The 21598-nt window shown below is 31.1% G+C and overlaps 1 protein-coding gene across 7 annotated transcripts in view; it reads right to left on the bottom strand.

The window, feature by feature from the left end:
• LOC145247998 (acetyl-CoA carboxylase-like) overlaps positions 1-21598 on the bottom strand; it is a 248546-nt gene that overhangs the window by 131454 nt on the left and 95494 nt on the right. For all 7 annotated transcript variants that reach the window (XM_080109676.1, XM_080109675.1, XM_080109673.1 and 4 more), the window contains 7 exons: positions 15116-15239; positions 10927-11065; positions 10183-10292; positions 8601-8682; positions 5510-5608; positions 3827-4047; positions 770-979 (listed from right to left, as the gene is read on the bottom strand). In XM_080109676.1, the coding sequence (XP_079965802.1) occupies positions 770-979; positions 3827-4047; positions 5510-5608; positions 8601-8682; positions 10183-10292; positions 10927-11065; positions 15116-15239 (985 nt within the window). The remainder of the gene's footprint in view (positions 1-769; positions 980-3826; positions 4048-5509; positions 5609-8600; positions 8683-10182; positions 10293-10926; positions 11066-15115; positions 15240-21598) is intronic.

Genomic DNA, 21598 nt, shown 5'->3' with positions numbered 1-21598 from the left:
TAGTATAGCAAAGATGAGATCAGGCCCACACACCTTGGAGGTGTCTAAGTTTTTTTTTATGATATCACGGACATAAGAAGGGGTGAGTTTCACATCATCCAGTGTTGCTTCAGTCCGCATAGGGAAATTTGGGAGAGTTGTTTGTTGGCTCTAAGGTAGAGTTGGAGGTGAATCGCTGAGCAAGCAGTTCAGATTTCTCGGTTGCCATGCATGCAACCTCGAATCAAGCCATTTAATAAGGTTGCACGATGCCGATTCATAGGAATTTACTTTTTACAATTCCTTCTGTGAGTTAGGATTACTTTGGCCAGCAATGCAGGTGTCGTACAATTTCAGCACAACAGAACTTGTACATCTCTATAGTCTAAAACAAAATAAACAGCCAGCTCTTTTGCTGTACCAAAATTTAAAGTTTAACGGAATCAAGTTGATAATGAAGATGGCTGATATTTTTCTAAAATTACAGTAATTTTGTAATTTATACTTTGATATATTTTTGTTTATACAGTAGAACCCTGGGATACGGCATTAACAATAATAACAAAATACAGTACAGTATATAATGCACATGTATATAATCAAATAACATTATAAATAACACTGTAATACAAGGCAAATACCATAATCAAGAGCTGGAAAAACATCATATTTCACATCTTGAAAAAAACGTATCCTAGGGTTCTACGGTATTGATTATTAAATTGTCATTTGTTAATTTAAAAGAAGGAAAAAAATTCTTTTTACTGTGAAGAAATACAAATCTACTTACTTTCTCCATTTGTTCAAATACTTCTGTTTGTGCAATAACTACGGGTGCTTCTTCAATAATTTTTTGATGACGTCTCTGGATAGAACAATCTCTGCCAAATAAAGAAATGGCATTACCGTAAATATCAGCCAATAGTTGGACCTCAACATGACGAGCAGCCATGGCTAATTTCATAACAAAGATTGGAGAACCAGGAACTTCACTTTGCACCTGAAAGAACAATGTATAAAAGAAATGAAACCGTTTTAGTTAACTTGGAACTTTATGGAAAAAGCTAAAAAGTTTAACAAACATGGTTTTAAAAAGTACTTTCTAAAACACTGACAAACCAGAAGAAGAATTCCCGACTTAATTCCTGACTGTGTCCGGTCAGATTCACTTCATATTAAACTTCATCTGTAATATAACTTCCGACAAAAATTTGTTTCCAAATTTATTAATTCATGTATTAAATTGCTAGGTGAGAGTACAGCATAGTTAATAAAGTCCCCTCTCTCCATGTTAAGAATAACTTTTTAAATAATAACATTATTTCAGTATCGTTAGTATTATATTATTTGATTCAGTTCATGATATTAAACTATATCTAATTTCTGACAAGAGTTTTAGTTTCCCAAAATTTATTAAATTTTTTCTTTTTATTAAGCCATGGGTATAAAACCATTAGCAATAGACAGAGGCTACTAAACTAATTAGGGAATGCATAAAACTTAGGAACATCACAAAAGTTAGCCAATACAGAACTCCAAAAATTTAACAGTGATACATATTCATTGATTGTAGAGAACTTAAATTGTTAGGTGAATGTAAAACATAGTTAACAAAGCTCCCCATTCCCATAATCCATTTCTAAATAATAACGTTATTTCAGCATGGTCAGTAAACTGGAGAAGATTATTTATAAGGTCATTCTTAACATAGGCAGATAGGGGACATTGTTAACTATTCTGTACTTTCATTTAATAATTTAATAAATAAAACTTAATACAAAACTTAGCAAACCACAAGAGTAAGCAACCTAAAACGGGAAGTTTTTAATATCAGGAATTGGATCTAACCAGACACCGTTTGCTGCAGAGTCAGAGATTGTCCTGGTTTAACAAATTAATAAGTATATGTATTATTGATTCCATCCACAAATTATGGCTGCATTTTTGCTCAAAAGAAAATTTTTATTTTCAAAAATTAGACAAAAATCAAATGTATAAAGCAAATATTTTATAACTTGGCCGTGATTTACACTATAAAATTATTTTTTCATATTCAAAGCACCAAGCCAGTCATCAATAGGAGATCTAACACTTAAGTTTCACTTCCCTTTGGCCTGTTAGGAAGGATAGATCTCATCCCAAGATTTGAAATTAGAGTCACATGCATGTGAAGCAGTCATTCTGCCACTGAACCACTATGCCACATCCAAAAAAGCTAAACTATGGCAGTATATGTAAACTATGATGAACAACCGATTATGAGAAGATACTTGATTTCTTAAAGAGTATTGTCATCAAATTAGTAAAATTACAAACTCAGGCCAATGGCTCACAGTAGGATTTACATAAAAAATATCACTCAACTCTCAATATCACCCAACTTTCAGTTACTACTCAGAGAAAAACGAGGAATGGAAAATTGAATATGAGTAGGTAATTGTTTCTCCACAATCAAATTTATTGTATCACATTAGTTTAGTAGAAGAGTTATCAGTTCACATTAAGGTGACTGATTTCAAATCTGGTATAAAGGTATCCTATTGAAGAGTCCAAAAAAGGATAGAACTAGTGTAGGATAGCCTGTTGATGACTGGCTTGTTTTTTTTGTTTTTTTTTTCTTTTACTTTAGTTCATTTGAAAAGCTCATGAAGCTACCTCCTACTGATAACACTTGATTTCATATGATATTTAAAGATAAATGCTGTTTCTTTTATAGTTGCTGCTTGTATTTCACTACAGCTTGATATCTCAGAAACTATGATGAGTATTTCTTAAGATTTTTCGCATTAGGCTAGTTGCTCCTACAATAAGTGGTATAATGTTTACTTCTTTCAGAGACCATGTTGTTTTTAAATCATTGTTGAGGTTCTGATATTTATCTTTTCCATGTTCAGCTGTATTAAGGCAATAGTCATTTGGAATAGTGATACCTACCAATGTGTAGTCATTTAAGTGTGTTCCATATACCAAGATTATATATATATATATATATATATATATATATATATATGATGATTGCAACGTCTTGTCAGACGAGTGCCACTCCCTCAGGCACTTAAAGTCTATGAGCCCAAAAATGACTTCCATCGCCACAGGACCATTTTTATAGACAAATGCCTGAGGGAGTATCTATACACAGATGATGTTACAGAGTCTTAGCTTTGTACGACAGCTAAGTCTTTCTCTCGGTTCAAAATGTTGAGATCCAGCAACAAGCAAGAGCAAGATAGCCAGCAACAAGTTAAACTGCAGACCAGCTTAATGCGGGCACTGGTCTCCTGCTTTATGTTTTTTTAAATCAGAGATTTGCTTCTCCTAGAAAGTTTACCTTCACCACGGCTTACAGGAGCCCTCTTCACCCCAGCACACACATACATACACACAAACACACACGGTATATATATATATATATATATATATATATATACACACACACATACATACACACACATCTAGCATTTAATACTATCAATAGAATTTTCAAAATAATTGTACTTCTCCAGACCACCAGATCTTGATTATGTGTTCAATATAACCAGAAATGCTATTTGGATCTGTTTTACAGCCTACTTTTCACTTCATTATTTTAAGGCATATTAACACTGAAACAAATGCCAAAACCTAATACCTATTCAATACTCTTCATTGTCAATAATTAAACACAAGAGTTTGGTTCCTACTTTTCCCTAGTGATATTACAATGTAAATAAATATAATAGATTCAACTATTTGAACTCAATCTAGATTCCATAGTTTGTGTCGATATCCATTATACCATAATATCATAGAACAAAGCAAATTTTCAAAATCAGATGAAAACATTATATGAAGCATAACTTCTGCTTACCTGTCTGAAAAGGTTGTGGAAGTCATCAGCATTAGTGGCTTTGCGAATACCACGCCCACCTCCACCCTCGGAAGCTTTTATCATAACAGGAAAACCTATTTTATATGCAATTGTCAAAGCTTCATCAACAGTATTTACACAACCTTTACCATAAAGGTCAGGTGGAACCATTTGTTGACGCCCTTTGTTTGTATCAATTTCAGCTTCTTTTAGAGTAAGACCTGAAACAGAAAAGAATTGATTGTTTTTATATAGGAAATAGACAAGATTTCAAAAACATTACTAAACACTTATTTTGCAGCTGTGTAACAGTCAGAATTATTTGGCGGTGTCCAAGCTATATATAAAACAAATACTGGTGATGAATAACAAATCTAATTTCTAATATTAAAAATATTAGCATAAAAAATAAACAATTTTTTTTAATTCTTCAGTATTACGTGACTCTTTAACAGAAGAGAATCAAAACCTTGATATGTGGTCCTAGTTGAGTAACCAATGACCTATACTTAAGATGTAAAAGATGAATTCAGGATAAATTTGGTGCAACTTATTTAAATAAATCTACTTAATGTGTGTTATTGTTTATTTTACTATTAGGGTCATCACTTATCAAAAGCAAAAACCACTCTAGGATAAGGGTTAACGAGACAGAAATGATTGTAAGCCAAAAGAGGAGAAACGCTATAGAAGTACTAACAAAATTGCATTTGATTGCTTATGTAGTAACTCATAAGAGTTTGTTAGCATTTGATTTGAAGGCTACTAATTATAATCAGTAGGGAAGCAGTTTCACGATAATGTGTTTCACAGACAAGAAGTGCTTGCAAAGAAACTGTCCATAGAAATTCCATCTGATGCTAATATCTTCAACTCACTCCTCACTTAGGGCTCTACCATAAGAAGCAGTTTGTGTCATGTACAGGATGAGAAAATGAAAACATTCTGCCTTTTAGAGAGATTGAACACCCAATTTTTTAAAAATGCTTTGCATGAAATAATTAAAGTTAAATGAAAGGAATCAAAGAAAAAAAGCAATTTTCAAACAACATACACTCAATTTGTACTTTTAGTGATGGAAATACTATTTCAACAACTGATGAACAGAGTTTCATAGATATAGGAGGATCTAAAAATGCTACTTCAAACAGAAGTGTGACAGATTGGCCAACAGATGAAGCATCTTATAGATTCTTGGACATATTTAAAAGATGCATCCATTTAACGTGTTCAACAAAGATAAATGTCATTTGAAAGTATGACAGACCAACTAATAGAGGCTTTGATAGAGAAAAAAATGAAACTAACTTTTCAACTGTTTGAAAACTACCTTTAAATTTTTTTAATTAGTACAACACACAAGAATTTCAAAAGGTGAGAACCAAGTTGAAAATGCCAAAGTAAAAAAAAAAAAAAATATATATAGTTATTTCGAATGTACAAGACTAAAGTTAATGCTACAGATGCATCCATTCAATGTGCACTTAGCAATAAAAATACATCTAGTCAAACAATTGATGACAACAAAACCAGCTGACCAGTAAATTGACCAAGACGTTTATAGAAATGCATGGAAACTAAGGAAAAATCTTATGAGAAAGAAATATGCTCAAAGAAACAGACTATTAAATATAAAAAATAGATTATAATAAAAAAAATTACAATTTTTAAAAAGATACTTACCAGAACCACTCCATGGGAGTGTGGGAACTCCAGCTGTTTGTGCTACAATTGTAGATGCAATTTTGTCGCCCAGGGCCCACATAGCACCTTCTGGTGGTCCTGTATTGCAATAGGTTTATTTAAATAAATCAATACAAAACAAGTTTATTTTTTTATTTTATTATCTTTTATACAAACAAAAAGCAAATCAATTTTTAAAAAAAGCTTTTATTCATTTCAAACAAGGTAAATTGCTAATAAGATGTAATGAGCTGTGATTGGAGGCCAAATTTATAGGAATCACCCTAAGTGGAAGTTGGGCATCAAGATGTTGGTTTACATTACATTTAAATCTCTGCATATTAGTACAGTTGGGGGGAAACAGCTAGAAGAGAATTCTAAAGGTAAGTGGTTATAAGAATTATTAGAGTAAAAAGTTTTTGAGCAACTGGGGACCTCTATAATGAAGGGGTAGAATTTTTTCGCAAGTCTGGTTTATCGGGAGTATTTATGTTGAGGGCATACAAGTGCAAGAAATTCCATGAAAGTAGTTGTAAAACAAACATGGGAATGCAACACTGCAGTGATGGAATAAGGGGCTTAAGTTTGGTAGACAGTATGGAGGGCCTATTAAGGTTCTCTAATGTACCTGGTCTAAGAGAGAGGTTAGTGGTTGGTGCATCAATCCAGATGTGGCAACAATACTCCATACATGGGCGAATGGTGGTTTTATAGAGATACTAGCAGAGAGATCAAATGTTGGGATTGAATTAGAATCAACAAATGTTCCACGTTTCCAATACTTTTATTTTCATCAAAATAAGTGAAATTGCTCATTTTTCAATCAAATCGATTGATTGCCTGTTCTGATTGCAGATCCACTGGGAAGAAGCTTTACCTGCCTCCCTGCAGTAACTTAGTCTACATTACATTATAATCTATATTACACTATAGAGAACCTACACCTGATTTTATAAAATTATTTTTATATAATGGCTTGAATTAAAGTTTAAAATGCAAAAGTTAAGTATCATGATTCATGTGTGCTCTAAACAGAAACATTCATTTCAAATGCGTCCCTGTTTTATCAAAGAACCCACTATTGATTTCATATGCCAGACCCTTCTGTTTGTGCAATGATAAAACTTCTAAAATGCACTTGTTATATTAGGTTGTATCAGAGAGTTAACTTTTGTCAAAATCTAACTGTTCCTTCTTTAATTGGATTTTTTTCAATTATCAAATTTTGATACTTATCAAGATAATTCTGATACAAAACCTATCTAAGAACTGCCAGATACAAAGTATATTTGTGTGAAATTTAAAAAAAAAAAAAAAAAAAAAGAAATTGTCCCTGCCATTTCCAAGTCCATAGGGAATGAACTCACATACACAAAGTGCTTTTATATATGTAGAGATATGATCAATTAAATTTCAGGCAACCTAAAATAAGCAAATATTTAAGTTAACATTGGTTTCTTTTACTTCTGGTTGAACTATTAAAAAAAAAAAAAAAAAAAAAAAAAAAAAAAACAATACATGCACTTTATAGATTTTTGTTTTGTAAACTTTGGAGATTTACAATGAAAAAAAATTTTCAAGTTACATATTGTTTTGTTTTTTTGTTTTATACAAAATTATATATATATATATATATATATTATTGTTTGGAACAATTATATTGAAAACATTGCCAGGGCTGCTGCGAAGAAGGTAGGCTCTCTCTACCGTGCTAGAAAACTACTGATACCTGAAAGTATCCTGTACCTCTATAAGGCCACCATTCGCCCATGTATGGAGTATTGGTGTCACATTTGGGCTGGTGCATCTGCTGCTAGTCTCTCGCTCCTAGACAAGATTCAAAAGAGAGTCGCACATCTGATAGGCCCTGAACTGGTATCTAAGCTTCAGCCTCTGTCCCATCAACGAAACGTTGCATCCCTCTGCCTGTTCTACAAGTATTTTAATGGTGAATGCTCTGACGAACTGCAGACACGTGCCCCCACGACGTAGACACCCTCGACAAACCCAACAGGCAGCTAAATCCCACCCCCACACAGTAGAGATCCCTAGATGTAGAAGATCTTTCTACTCCAATAGTTTCTTCCCCCAGAACCGCTAGACTCTGGAATTCCATTCCAGGTCCCTGCTTCCCCAACTGTACTGACATGCAGAAGTTCAAGTGCAATGTGAACCGACATCTTGCTGCCCAAATCCCAACAGTGCCCCAGTAGCTGCTACCCCTGATAGTATCCCCCTACACCACAGTGGCAATGTGCTTTGTTTGGGGTGAAAATGTAATAAAAATAAATAAATAAATAAAACTTATTTTAATCAAAAATGTGTACATAACATTGAGCAAAGTGTACTGTCTGTTCTGATATTGCATTTTGTTTCCTGTCCTCAGTCTGTGAAAGAGGGATCCTTCTAGATTGATACAATTTTATTTTTGTTCTAATTAAACAAATAATACCTGAATAAAGGTCAATTTGAAAATTATATTTTATTCATGGGAATAAACAGTGTTGCTTGTCCAGCCAGAAAACATGTTAATTTCTTAAATTTTTACATTTTTTTGCAACAATTTCAGGTGAAAAAAAAGCTTACTTCAGTAATCAAGAGTCTAACTTGAAGAGTTCAACATTTCAATCACACTTAGCAGACAATCATTCATATGGACATATATGGACATATGACAAAGACATGTAATAGGCAACTCTTTCAAGTAAGAATGACAATTATGAAAACATGCAACTCTAGACAACACTTATTTTCTTTCACTAAAATCTGAGGTATTTCTTTACTATAAAATAAGAAGTCATAAAATTAGAATCATATTTACTCTAGTTACTGAGGATTTTGTCTCTAAATAAAAGTACCAAATGAACCAAGAAAAAACATTTTTAGATTTAAGAAAACTAATGGTTGTGAGTGAATGACAAAAATATTAGTGATTATATTTTATGAATTTAAAATATAAGCATTTATTTCTTTCAAAAATAAAAACATTTTAAATTTAAAAAAAACTGTTTGAGCCAAGTCTTTATCAGTTTAAGTTTTCTAAAAAAATCTTTAAATTTCTTAAATGTTTAAGGAAAAAAAAAAAACTTACCAATAAATACAATCCCATTTTTATGAAGTAATTCAGGTAATCGGGGATTTTCAGATGCATGACCCCAACCAGCCCAAACAGCCTAAAAATAAAAAATAAGTTAACATTTATTTTTTACTTCAGTACTCCTTTGTTTTATTGAACCTAATGAAAAATAAGTTAATTTGTATACTGATAAAAATATTTGGCAGAAGAAATACTCAGATTGTGGGAGGGAAGGGTAAGAAATTAGGCAGACAAATAGAAACACAAGACACCAATAGAACTTTTTTAACAAAAAAAAAAAAAAAAAAAAAAAAAAAAAAAAAAACAGGTGCTTCTTTGTTATTAAAGCGAAAATCGAAATATTGAATTTCTAGTAAAACCAATAGTATCCTACTTAATTGTCAGGTCACAGTAATGAATATATCCAAAAATTATGAAAAACAATAAGGTAAAAAAAATAATTATTAATGAAAATAATTTTCAAAGAAAATTAACGGAAATTGAAAGTTTTGCTAAAAAGAAACCAGAGAGTTCGAAGGAGAGGTATTTATTGTGTGGAAACTTTGAAATTTTAGGCCAATTCTGGAGAAGTTTTTAAAATGGACTTGAATACATGAACTTCTGGCAGGCTTGCAATTGTGTTCCTGTGAGAGGGGAATGTGAACTATACTAACAAGTTTAAAAAATAAAACGAAAACTTTGAATTCAACACTTACCAAAAAAAATGTATGTTATGTTCACTTTATTTCATGTTTATTCAGTTATTTTTATAACAAAAAAAAAAAAAAAACGTATATATGTTATGTTTATTTTGTTATTTATTACATGTATATATTTTAATACATTGTGCAATAGTAACTTTCCAAATTGAGTTACTTCCCTTGTTTTTGTCAAATGTTGCTAACAAATATGGTGAAACTTTTTCAATAAAGACCAAAGAATTGTGTATTTATTTAATGCAATATTTAATTATGAATATGACAATTAAGTAGATAGCATTGATTTTAGTTGAAATTAGCATAAAAAATAAGTAGATATTGTTTTTTTTTAATAAAAATTGATCTTCGACTTAATTTCAATTTCGTTATTAAACGAAGAAGCACCCAAAAACACTCTTTTAATCTGGGGGGGGGGGGGGGGGGTAAAAATTTCCCTATTTTAATTTCTTTACTTTCTAAATAAAGAAAAAATAAGCCAGAAAGTTGTTAGTTTATGAATGGTTGATATCAACATCAAACCTTTTAACTTATTTTTATTAGATTACAGATAAATACTTGAAAATTAGTTTAAAATTTTTCGCATTAATTCCATTATGGCAGACCAAATTTTCGCTGGTTTTGATTTTATATATTTTTTTAGTTTCTGTTTTGTGCAAAAATTATACTGTATTCCTTAAAAAAGAAAAACAGTAATTTTTTTTCAAGCCACAAAATTTAATCGGGTCTTATAATTAATATCTGATATTTAAGCATTAAATTAATGAAAGAAAAAATCTACATAAGAAAATTCCATTAACAAAAAAAATAAAAATTGCAAAGTTTTATATAGCAACATTTTATCAAAAGATGAGTTTTCAATAAAAACAAAATAAACAAACCTGAACATGTGTTCGTTTAGCAATGTCAAGAATTAGCTCAACATTAGCATAATTATTGTGATTAGTGCCTCCTTGGACTGGAACGTATTGATCTCCCATACGGATGTACTCTAAAGAAAGAGAAAAAAGCTTATGTTTATGAATCTTTGAGAGGAAGATGCATCTTCTTGAACTTAAGGACCACTATAGAATTTCAAACTGAATCGTTTAATATATGAGGGTAGATCATTCTCATTTCAATAAATATCTCAACAATTTCATCAAGTCCTTTACTTCCTTCTCCATGAGGGCAAAGTTAGCCACAAGGTCCCTTTTTCTAAGGAGGGGCAGGGAGTCTAGCTAAAGAAAAAAGAAAAACAGCACTCTTGATTGGGATAAAAATTTACATTGCTTCAGTCTAAAAAGATTTCTCCTTTACTAACCAATGACAGATAAGATTAAATCTGTTATTAGGACAGAAACCATGACTGACAGAATAAGAACAATCTGCTCTCATGGATTAAACAAAGGATTTAATTTAAGATTTTGTACAGATTTTTCTAGTTTAAAAAGAAGCATCACAAGTCAAAACATGAACAGTAATTTGAATAATTCTTATAATACAAAAAAGTTTATTTGATAACAATTGGAGATTTTTTTAATTAAATAAATGACTTAAGACCAGAATTTTCCTGGTTAATATAACAAAGTTCAATTGCATTAAAAAATTCCGTATTCAAAAATTGAAAAGAAATTTGTTTTTACCAGCATTTGCTTTTAAGTCCTCAGGAGTAACCATAACAACGAAGCGTATAGCTCTTTCATTACGAAACATTTCGTACGCCCATCTACGTACTGAGCGCATGCATTTGACTGCAGCGATCCCATTGTTGGCAATCAAGACCTGAAAGAAAATGAAGTTCAAAATTCATTCAATTAAGGCATTCATATCCTCAAGTACTTTTGGGTCTTGATAGAGGATAACCAAGTAAAAAATAAATTTTGAGGTTTGGGAAAGGTTACTGAAGTCATGGATTTTGTTGAAATAAAATGTAGTCAAATAATTATGTAAGTTTGATCAATTTTAGAAAATAAGGATTCATATTTTGGACAGGCAAGAAAAATCAAATCTGTTAAAAGTTTGTGACAACTTCTTGTCTATCTGTGTTTCTAACCTCTACATTATGTCTAATTAAATTACAAAATTAAATCTGCCACAATGGATTTTGGTTTCTTTATATACAGTTAATCATTTTAATATTTATGTTAATAACTGAAATATAAATTTAAAGAAATTAATGATTTCATAAAATTTCAGAATTTTAAAAGAATTTAGAAACATTAAAGCTGTTGAGTAAAAGTTATTTAAACTGGCTTTCAAATTCTTAGGAAACCATTAAGATTGAAAGTTTTAAAAACTATTTATATCCAATCAGTTTATAAAGAATAAAACAGTACCTTAATAAAAATTATACTTTTTGTAACATCTTAGTTTAATTAATCTAAATGAATGAATGGAAAAATATTTTTCATTTCACTCTTCTATTATCAAAATACTGACAAAAAGACCCATAGATATTCATATACATGGTTGTTGCATATTACTTTTTAAACAGTCTTTTCTATAATAAATTAGTGTTTGGTGTTATTTGTACTTTTATTATGTTATTTTTCCTATATACTTGCAACAGTTTGGTTGATATTAACAGTAATTAACTAAATTTAATTAAAATAAAATAAATTATAAAAACCTTTCTTAAAATATGTTCATTAATTATTAAGGAAGATAATTTAAATGAAATATACTTTAGCTAGTTAGAAAGATACACTGATGTGGCATAAGAGTTCATATAGAGGGAGGTGATTGCTGTTTGTGAAGCGGGAACTTTTGATTTTAGGATTTAATCTTAACATAAAGAAGAGATCTGAACAGATTGGAACTTTGCTATCCCATAGTCTATGACTGTATCCATTAAGACAAGATGAGTAGTAGAAATGTTTCTATTTTTGCTAATGAATGATTGAGAGAAGAACAAAAATGTTATACGTGTGTGTGTTATCCGTGTTAGTAACAGACTATTGTCCTCATCCCTGAATGTCTATTTACAGCCTATGACTCGTCTAATATTCGTGGGTGTGTGTGTGTGTATTACATATAATTCACATAACATGACATTTGTTTCTGCTGTTCGCTTCTGGGGGATTTGCCAATGTCTTGGAGGGTTGGGTTCTGTTTAAAGGAAACACTTTAAGACAGACACAAGACGATTTATATTTTTATATAATATTCTTTATTCACTCCTAGGCATCTCATCACAGCAGAATTGATGTGAATCTTGGCTTGTGGTTTCTCTGCATCCATTTGGAAACCTTTGCCCTGTTATGGAGAGACCTGTTTAACCCATATTGTTTCTTTGGTGTCTCAAAACCAACTCTCTAAACTTAACTCAGCTTATTCAAACTAGAACCCCTGACATCACTTCTGGTCTGCATTCGCATACTTTCCGGTGGAACTTGATCGGTCACCCAAATTTGATATCTGTCACACCATTATCCTTTGACCTTTTCTCCACCTGCACATTCACTGAACTTATTGTTTCCCAGGATTCAATCTGTTGTTTACTCTGTTAGATAGATAGACAATTAAATAGATAAACAGATAACAGACAATTTATTGCTTCTACCCAGCGTTTACCTCATAAAAGTTGACTCTGCAATCTAGTGAGTGAATTTTCATGGAAGGTGCTCAACCTAACTCGAATTTCTGGTTCCTCTTTATATCTTATAAGGGGGAACCAGGTTCCTCCTTATAGGTTGAGGAACCGTTCACAACAAAACCTCATCTTTTTACCGCAACAACAAAGAATTTTTCTTTATCCATGTGTCTAAAACCAGGCAGAATTTTCATAAAAAGAGTTCTTTTCCAAGAACTTCTGTGAAACATTACCATAGAATTGCTGCCTTGAATACTACAACATGGTAGTCTTTAAATACTTGTCATAAACCATAAGTAATCATTTTGTTCATTCTATTCTTTATTTTCAATCCTCTCATAATATTCATCATTTGATTGAATACTTATCTTTGAGTAGCTATTGGCCTTGAGAAGTAGTAATTCATTAAGTATTTAGGATAAGACTACATTTCAAATTCTTATCAATTTAAACTGTTTGTTTTTTTTCACAAGAATTCCAAAATACATTTTATATAATTCAATGACAGTTGATGTAAAAAAAAATTCTGACTGACACAATCTTTAATCTATATAAAAGTGACCTCGTCTGTCTGTATGTGGAATGGTCTCTACTAAACTGTCAATTTTAGGTCAACAGATGTGAAACTTGATATATAGGGTATTTGGATCTGTGGAAGATTTGGTTTTTAGCCAGTAAAAATAGCTGTTATGAGGTTAAAACTGAAAAATGTTATTTTTTAAGTTTTTATATGCGTATGGACTTGATGAATAATGCTGAGGAGCTATACGTTTTAGTTTCGATTCTAGCTGATGGCACCTAATGTAACGTGGCAATTACATTTTAACCATGTAGTTACATTTCAGCCACTTGGAGCCACATATTGTCTGAGACTTCATCACAAAGAAACAAACAAAAGGAAAGAAATAAAAATCCGACTGTATATTTTTTCAAGTGCAAATGAAGTGCATTTATTTGTGGTTCTCCAAAAATAATGCATTTCATTATCTTTCAAAAGTCTTTTCCTGCACACAAATTTTATGACACTGCTTTTTAAAAGTCTCTCTCCTTGCCACCTCACACCGGGTCTAGTCAGCGCTTTCTTGCCCTTGTATTCACACATCCATCTTTCCAGCACGCACTTTGCTTCTCTCCTTGACCACATGGGTGTATTTTTCTCTCCTTTTGTGATGCAAGCTCACACACACTTGCTAATTTGCATATCACTAAAACAGCTGATGCTGCTAATATTTTTGCTAGTCAGCTATCCTACAGCTGCTGCTGATTCTCTCATTCATCGACGCTCTATTACAATAAGAGCGCACTGCTTTGTTACACTTATATTTTTATTTTATCTTTTGAAATCACTACTATATATTAGGCACAATATAATAATCAATAGAAAATTGTCTCTATAATAAATATAAAATGATAAATATAAAATCTGCATGAATTAAAATATCATATTTAAGCATATTTTACGACCAGAAAATGATGGGTGGCTTGCTAGTCTATAGAGTAACGTCAGTTTCTTAATTGATGTCAAGAGAATCAATTTGATTCCAGTCTATCAGTTCTTATGGTGGATCGTTACAGAATGTTAAGAACAAGAAAATGAAATTTGATTTAATTCCTTACTGAAAATAGTTTAATCTGTATTTTCATATGGACACTATCAAAAAGGACATAAATCATTTTTCAATACAGAATTACTTCTTTGTTTCAAACAACATAGTTTAAAAACACAATAAAAAAAATAAATTTCAAGTACAAACACTACTAAGCAACACCAGGTAGGTATAGCTAGTGTTACATAGTACAATTTTCGTTTAATGTAAAAAGATTAAGTATTATTGATAATGTTTGGAATCAGACATGTCTTCATATATGCTAAGTGAATCTGATTGTTTAGTTTAATTATATGATATAAAATGGATTTAAAGTTGAATAATCAGTTACTGAGTAAACTACAAATACAAACCTTGCTAGGTTCTAAGCCTTTTATAAGGAATAAACGAGGCAGAAACCACTCTCAGCTAAACAAAAATGGATATCCATGCAATTAAATAAAAAATATGTTAAGTAAAATATTTGTGGTCTCTTTCTCAAGGAATGAATTAATGCAGAATATCTTCAGAACCGCAAGACAAGGTGGACAACATCATAGGCCTCATTGAATGGTATCCAACATTAATATAAACAAAAAGATAAAAAATAAATTACTTTCATTATAAAAACATGCACAAAAAACTTATACTCACAGTGTTGATAACTTTGTTTCCTCCAAATTTTTTAACGAATTCTTCTGGAGTTGCAACAGTAAAATCCTTTGGATAAGATAATCGCTTCACACGATGATCCAGATTTACTCCAGACATTGTATGCCTAGAATGAAAGTAAGGCACAAGTGTTTAATCTCTATATAAATAAAATGAACTCATTTTTTCCCCGTCGGATTTTGACCTTATTAGGATTAAAAATCAAGATATTTCATGCAAATATAATTTGGGGATCGTTCACAAGGAACAGTTGAGAAGAGAACACCGGTTTGGCTTCGTAGTTCTTTCATGTGAAGTTATTTAAAATCACTAAACTAAGCTGCAGTGCTCTGTGGCGTAGTGGTTAGCGTGCTGGACAATTCACATATTTTCACGTTCGCGCCGACCTACCGTAGTCGTTTTTTTTTTTTTTTTTTTTTTTTCCTAAACAACTGGAATGGACTTTTCTTGGTGGCCGAACTGTTATCGTTGCAGATGTTTTTTTTTTTGTTTTTTTTTTTCCACACTTTATTTTCCTACTTTTACTCATGACTCCGGGTTTGATCCTTCCTACTTACCTACCATAACATTTTTTTAAACTCCCCCCCCCCCCGTGTCGGAAACAAACACTCGGGCAACGCCGGGTACCCCTGCTAGTATTCAATAAAAGTTTCATTTTTAAATATTCGTAGTTGAAAATAGACATTTTTTCTATCTAAAAAATAAAAAATAATTCCTCCCTTTTGATAAACCTAAAAGTCAATATTTGGCTTAAAACAATGTCATCAGTTCTTAAAAGATATAGTTTTATATAAATGGGGAGGGGCAATGGGGGCATGCTTTTTGATGATCCAATTGTTCTATCCAGTAGATTCTTAAAATGATTTACATAAAGATACTTATTTTGATTAAGCAATTTGCATAAAAAGTATATAAACTCTTAAGAAATCTAATTATTTTGAATATCTTAATTACATCACCATTATTCTTCTCTCTTGTAGTTATTCCAACCTATTGAGGTCAAATTTTAATATTATATCTTAATTCACAAGTCAAGCTATTCAGAAGTGACCACTAGATTCTTTATAAGGTCTTTTGAAAGTCTGAAATATCTAAACAGTAACATTGGCTTTTTGTTAAGTAATTTTTTTACATCTAAAAAAAAAAAAAAAAAAAAAAAAAAATGTCAGTCATATCATTAGTACACATGTACTCATTTGAAAAACAAAAAAAAAAAAAGAACTATTTGATATTTATATTACAACAAAAAATAATATTCTATTTTGGAACTCATGATATAAAGAAAAAGTTATGGAGTTTTAAATTTTAAATGTTTGAAAGAAAAGATTTTTATTCATTTTGTTACCAAAAGTCACATGTTCATGGATAACTATTTTATCTACAAGTAAATGCATAAACAATGAATGCATTAAATATATGATATTTATATATGTATTTGTACAGGTTCCTAGAATGTGAGGTAGACCGTCCTCTTAAAAAAAAAAAAAAAAAGAAAAAAAACTGAAGTATGAAAGCATAAAATGGACGCAATACTTCCGCTATTCTTCAAAACTGCTTACTTATAAATTAATATATTTTTCAAACATATTTACGTTTTTTTTTTTTGTATTTTCAAATATAGTTACGCTTTTTTTTTTTCTTTTTTTTTTTAATTGATTTTTTAAATGATTTTGGCAAAGTAAGGGAGGAGACTAATTGGGCGATCATTGAGCAGGTCAATTTGTGCTTTGTTTTTTTTTCTCATCAGAATTCTTGAATACTGATACCAAAAAGGTAATTTTCAAACCATTATGAAAGCAGGATTCGTCAAGGCATTTCTTGAAGTCAAAACTGTATAACATCATTGAAAACTTGAAAATTTATTTGCTCTACATGCACTTGTTTTATTTTCCAAAATGCTTAACTTTAATTACATCAAAAACCACTGTATATAAAATATACATAAATGAAATGAAGTACTTTAAGAACTCAACTTTGAAGAATATGTCATAGATCTTACATTTTTTTTTTTCAAATTCTTTACGTCTCTTAAATTACCAATTTTTTTTTTTTTTTTTAATTTGACTCATTGCCTTTTAGGGATTCAAAGAAGGTAATATTTGTCTGGCTGTCTATGAGCCTAAATCAATCCTTGTCTCAGTATTGATGCAAACTTACAACCAATTTAAAAGTAATTTTACAACTAGCAGGTTTTGCCCACTCACTATTGTTTCACAATTTACTTACCATTCATTACTTAAAATAAAAACAAAACCAAAGACAAGTACAAAACTTTCCTTATCTCTCTTCTAGGAGAAAAAGACAAAACCAACCAAATAAGAAAAACCCTAGTAGTTGTAAAAAAATTCAATTTGCACATGTGATTAGTGAAGAAGCCGGATACATACATTCATTATATAGATTAATATAAAAATATACTTATTTCAGTAAATTTCCTTGAATAGAAACTAGAAAAAAATTGACCCTCCAAAAAAGTAATGAATCATAAAAAAATTTTTTTTAAATAAATATTTCTTTTAAGTGAACTCATTAAAGATTGTATCACTTTATAAATTGTAGAAAAAAGTTCAAGCATTTCTCAAGCATTTTATTGCTAGAAATGTCTAAAGCATTTCAGGAAATCATTCGTAGATTGTATATAATTACAAGCATTTAAAAATATAATTACTATTTTTACTTTGCAGTAATTAACCTGTAATTGTGCTCTATTTAACGTTTATTATGCACAAATTAAAAGAAAACATGAAAAGGGCAAAGAATAAGAGTGATGAGGGAAAGAGAAAAAAAGGAGACAAACAATTTAGGAAAAATGGAAAATGAAAACCAGTTGAAACTACCCAGGTAGTAAAATCTGCTATGAAAGAAAAATACTAACTAAATAAAAACTTGGAATATCTGAGTAGACTTGCTGTCACTTAGAATCAAGGGTAAATCACTAGCAAGACTCGGGAGTTATCATTTAAAAAAGCAAATAGAAGCATGTTTTTCCATTTTAATTTCAAAATATACAAAGGAAGGGATTCAAATGGATTACCGTATACCCCCCCCCCCCCCCAAATTATTAATTATAATAATTGCAAAAGAAAATTTAAATTATTAGTCTGTATAAAATTCTATTTATTACAAAACCACAAATTGAAATTTTGTAAGAACAATATATTTAAAGCCCATAACAGTTATGTAATCTCCATTTACACATATTTTTAAGAAATCAATCTTTCTGCTTGCTTTGAATATTTGGGAATTAAACAGAAAAACAATTTACAAGAGTCTTGAAAAACATTCCAGTTCCTTTAAAATAGTAAATAATATATAGGTAATATAAATTATTATGAGTGAAAAAAGAATTTAGGCTGGAAGAGTTAGCTCTTTTAAGCTGAGTGTTTAGTCTACATAGTTTTGGGGGTTGTAAAATCATAACTATGAAGTTAAAAACAATTAAAAAGGTCACTGGAGTTGGAGTTGGTAAAACTATACAAAATGCAACATCAGTTGAATTTACATTCTGTGAGCAGAATTTATTAATCGGTGTAAATCAGTTATAATGATATAGACAGACTCAAATTAGAATCCTACATAAGCTTAGAGATGTAAGAGCCATAATCACTTATATAATTGGGAAAGGCTTTTTTTGGGGGGGTGGGCACTTATCAAGGCTTGGGGATAATTGTTAATGCATGTATAGTGCTGGAAATTAGGTAGAAATTGACTAAGACGACAGCTCAACAAGAATTTCTTTACATTGAAATTGAAGATGACCTTGTTGCAAGCTGGAAAGCAGGCTAGCACAACAGAGTTCCACAGTCACACAGTCTTATGAAAGAAGACTTGTTTATAGCCTCTGTGCTTATATTTAGGCACATATAGAGAGTGGGGGATATTGTTGACAGTGGTTGCGATTGCTTTTTGTGAGAGTTTGGCATGGGAGGACCATGAAGCTCCAATGAGCACTTGCTATGAAAATAATGATAGAGCAGAGCCAGGTTTGCAACATCTCTTCTGTGGGGAACAATATTTAATTTGGGGATATATTTAGCTTTTATACAGGTATACGATTGCATCAGGAGTGAGATACCTTCTGGAGTGGTAGAATGACACAACCATTTTCCCAGCAACAAGAAAAGTCATTTTCATTTATCTCTTTATTTCAGTTTTAAAAGGTCAGTTATTTACATGAAGTTTTCTAACACGCAACAAAACTGGCCCACTATTTACAGCTTTCATTTTGTAGTTAGTGCCAACCATATGCAATTTCTGGGCACTTTCACCTATTTTGCTCAAAAGAAATACCTTTTTACAGACAAAACTATATGCCTGTCAATAATATTTACATTCCCTGACCCACTTATATTGGACCAACCAAGCACGATGAAATGTTATTTTAATATTGTAGATTGATTTATGCTATGTTTGTTTTACTTTTTAGATTTTGAATTTCTGGTATTGTGGCTACAAGTTACATCCCTTCATCATGACACTACCCTATGTTATTATATGGAAAGCAGCAGGTACTTTCATGATAAAGGGATGGTACTTTTGTATCCATAACACAATTTCAGAACAATGCATTTCAATTTTCAATATTTAATAAATATTTTAATTGCATTTTATTAATATTTTAAAAATGATCTAATAGAGGTTGGCATGGAAAAAAACAATCATGCCAGTAATCAGTGGATGAAAGCAGATGGTGTGTACATACCCAAGGAGCAAAACTTAGAAGTTATAAATCAATTTTGGCCAATCACTTAACATAAAAGGAAAAATATTTTTCGTAGTAATGCCTTCAAGATTAACAAAATACCTACTATCAAATAAATATAGCAATATTTCCATGCAAAAAGGTTGTCTGGAGTATGATATGGGAGGCTATCCAAAGAGCGAAAACTTGAGATTGGAGCAAGAGGTTTCATTGCAGGCTCTTTATATCAACTTTTAAGACAGTTTGGAATTAAAGGCTGAAAAAGAATTGCAGCTAGTAAATGCCTCATAGATGTAACTGAACAATGTGCAATGTGGCTCCGAGTAAAAAGGAATACCGCATGAGTGGTAGCAAGCAACCACAGTACAGTTATCTCTGATTAGATTTATTCATTTATTTAATGATTTTCTTTTTTTGTTGGTTTAATTTACTTATACTTTTTTATTTTTATTAATTTTTTATTTTCTTTTTTCTCTTTTGTTTTTCTATTCTTTTCGATATGAGTGCCTCTTAAGTTAATGAATGCAGTTTTTGAAAATTTAAACGTCACGCGTGCAAAGCAGTTGCTCATTAAAGGAAATGCTAAATCATTAAACATTTTTTATTGTATTGAGCAGTTCATTCAAATGCAATTCAGTAATTAAGCCTCACATCAGCAAGTATGGCCAATACGTGAACAAGCCGTAACAAGGAAAAGGCTCATCTTGATTGGATTTACAATACCTTAGAGCCGGGTAGAAAACATCAATAAAAGATAGAGAAACATGAAAATCTAAAAAGAGAGCTGACCCATGAAGGTTACGTTACACTCTAGGCAAAAAGGGATACCACGTGATATGGTAGTAAGTGCCTACAGTGTAGTTATCTGTGAGTGGATTTATCTATTTTTAATTTATGTATATATATATTTTTTTTTATTAATGTTATATATATATTTATTTAATTTTATTATTGTTGTTATTATTATTATTGTTTTTTATTATTATTATTTTCTTCAATATGAGCGAGTCTTAAACATGTCAGACGTAGTCTTTGAACATTGAATGACATGCGCAAAGCCATTGCTCATAATAGGAACCGTTTAATTATCAAATGTTTTATTTTTATTGTATTGAGCAGTTTATTCAAATGCAATTCAGATAATTGGCCTCACATCAGTGAGGTGGGGGGGGGGGTCCCAATACGGGAACAAGCTGTAAAGAGGAAGGCCCCGAAATGGTGCATATTCTCTCCTGATGGCCCAATATTATCTGTAAGATTAAATACACCCCAAAAACAGTTTATTAGTGAATAAACTAAGAAATGCAATGAAATACCCCTCCCAAAAAATGATAAACACCATTCTATACAAGTAAAAAACTAAGATGAGGAAGGCCCTAGAAAGGCATGTTTTTTCTTGATAACTGACGTTAACTTTATCCAAAATGGATTACTTCACTATACAAGCCTATAATAACGTAAGTTGTTTCTTTCAAAACACAACATCTACTGTTGTTCGCTTGTTTCATGGCAAGTTTCTGCTACTGTTTTTTTTACAAGGTGTCACCACTTATCAAGGCCCGGAAGCCACTCAGGGATAAAGGTTATTGTAAGTACAGTACGTTAGTGTGGATATTTAAAGTGTCTACTTAAGGCGGCGGTTCATCAGGAATTTGTTTACGTTGGACTTGAAGACATCCAAGTTGTAGTCAGGAGGGAAGCAGGCAGATGGAACAGAGTTCTACAGGCGTACAGTTCTAAAAAAGAAGTTTTGTTCATGGTAT

The sequence above is a fragment of the Euprymna scolopes genome, chromosome 26, assembly GCF_053919585.1.
Source record: "Euprymna scolopes isolate OS-2025 chromosome 26, ASM5391958v1, whole genome shotgun sequence".
Lineage (NCBI taxonomy): Eukaryota > Metazoa > Mollusca > Cephalopoda > Sepiida > Sepiolidae > Euprymna > Euprymna scolopes.
This window is presented reverse-complemented; position numbering and strand designations above follow the sequence as displayed.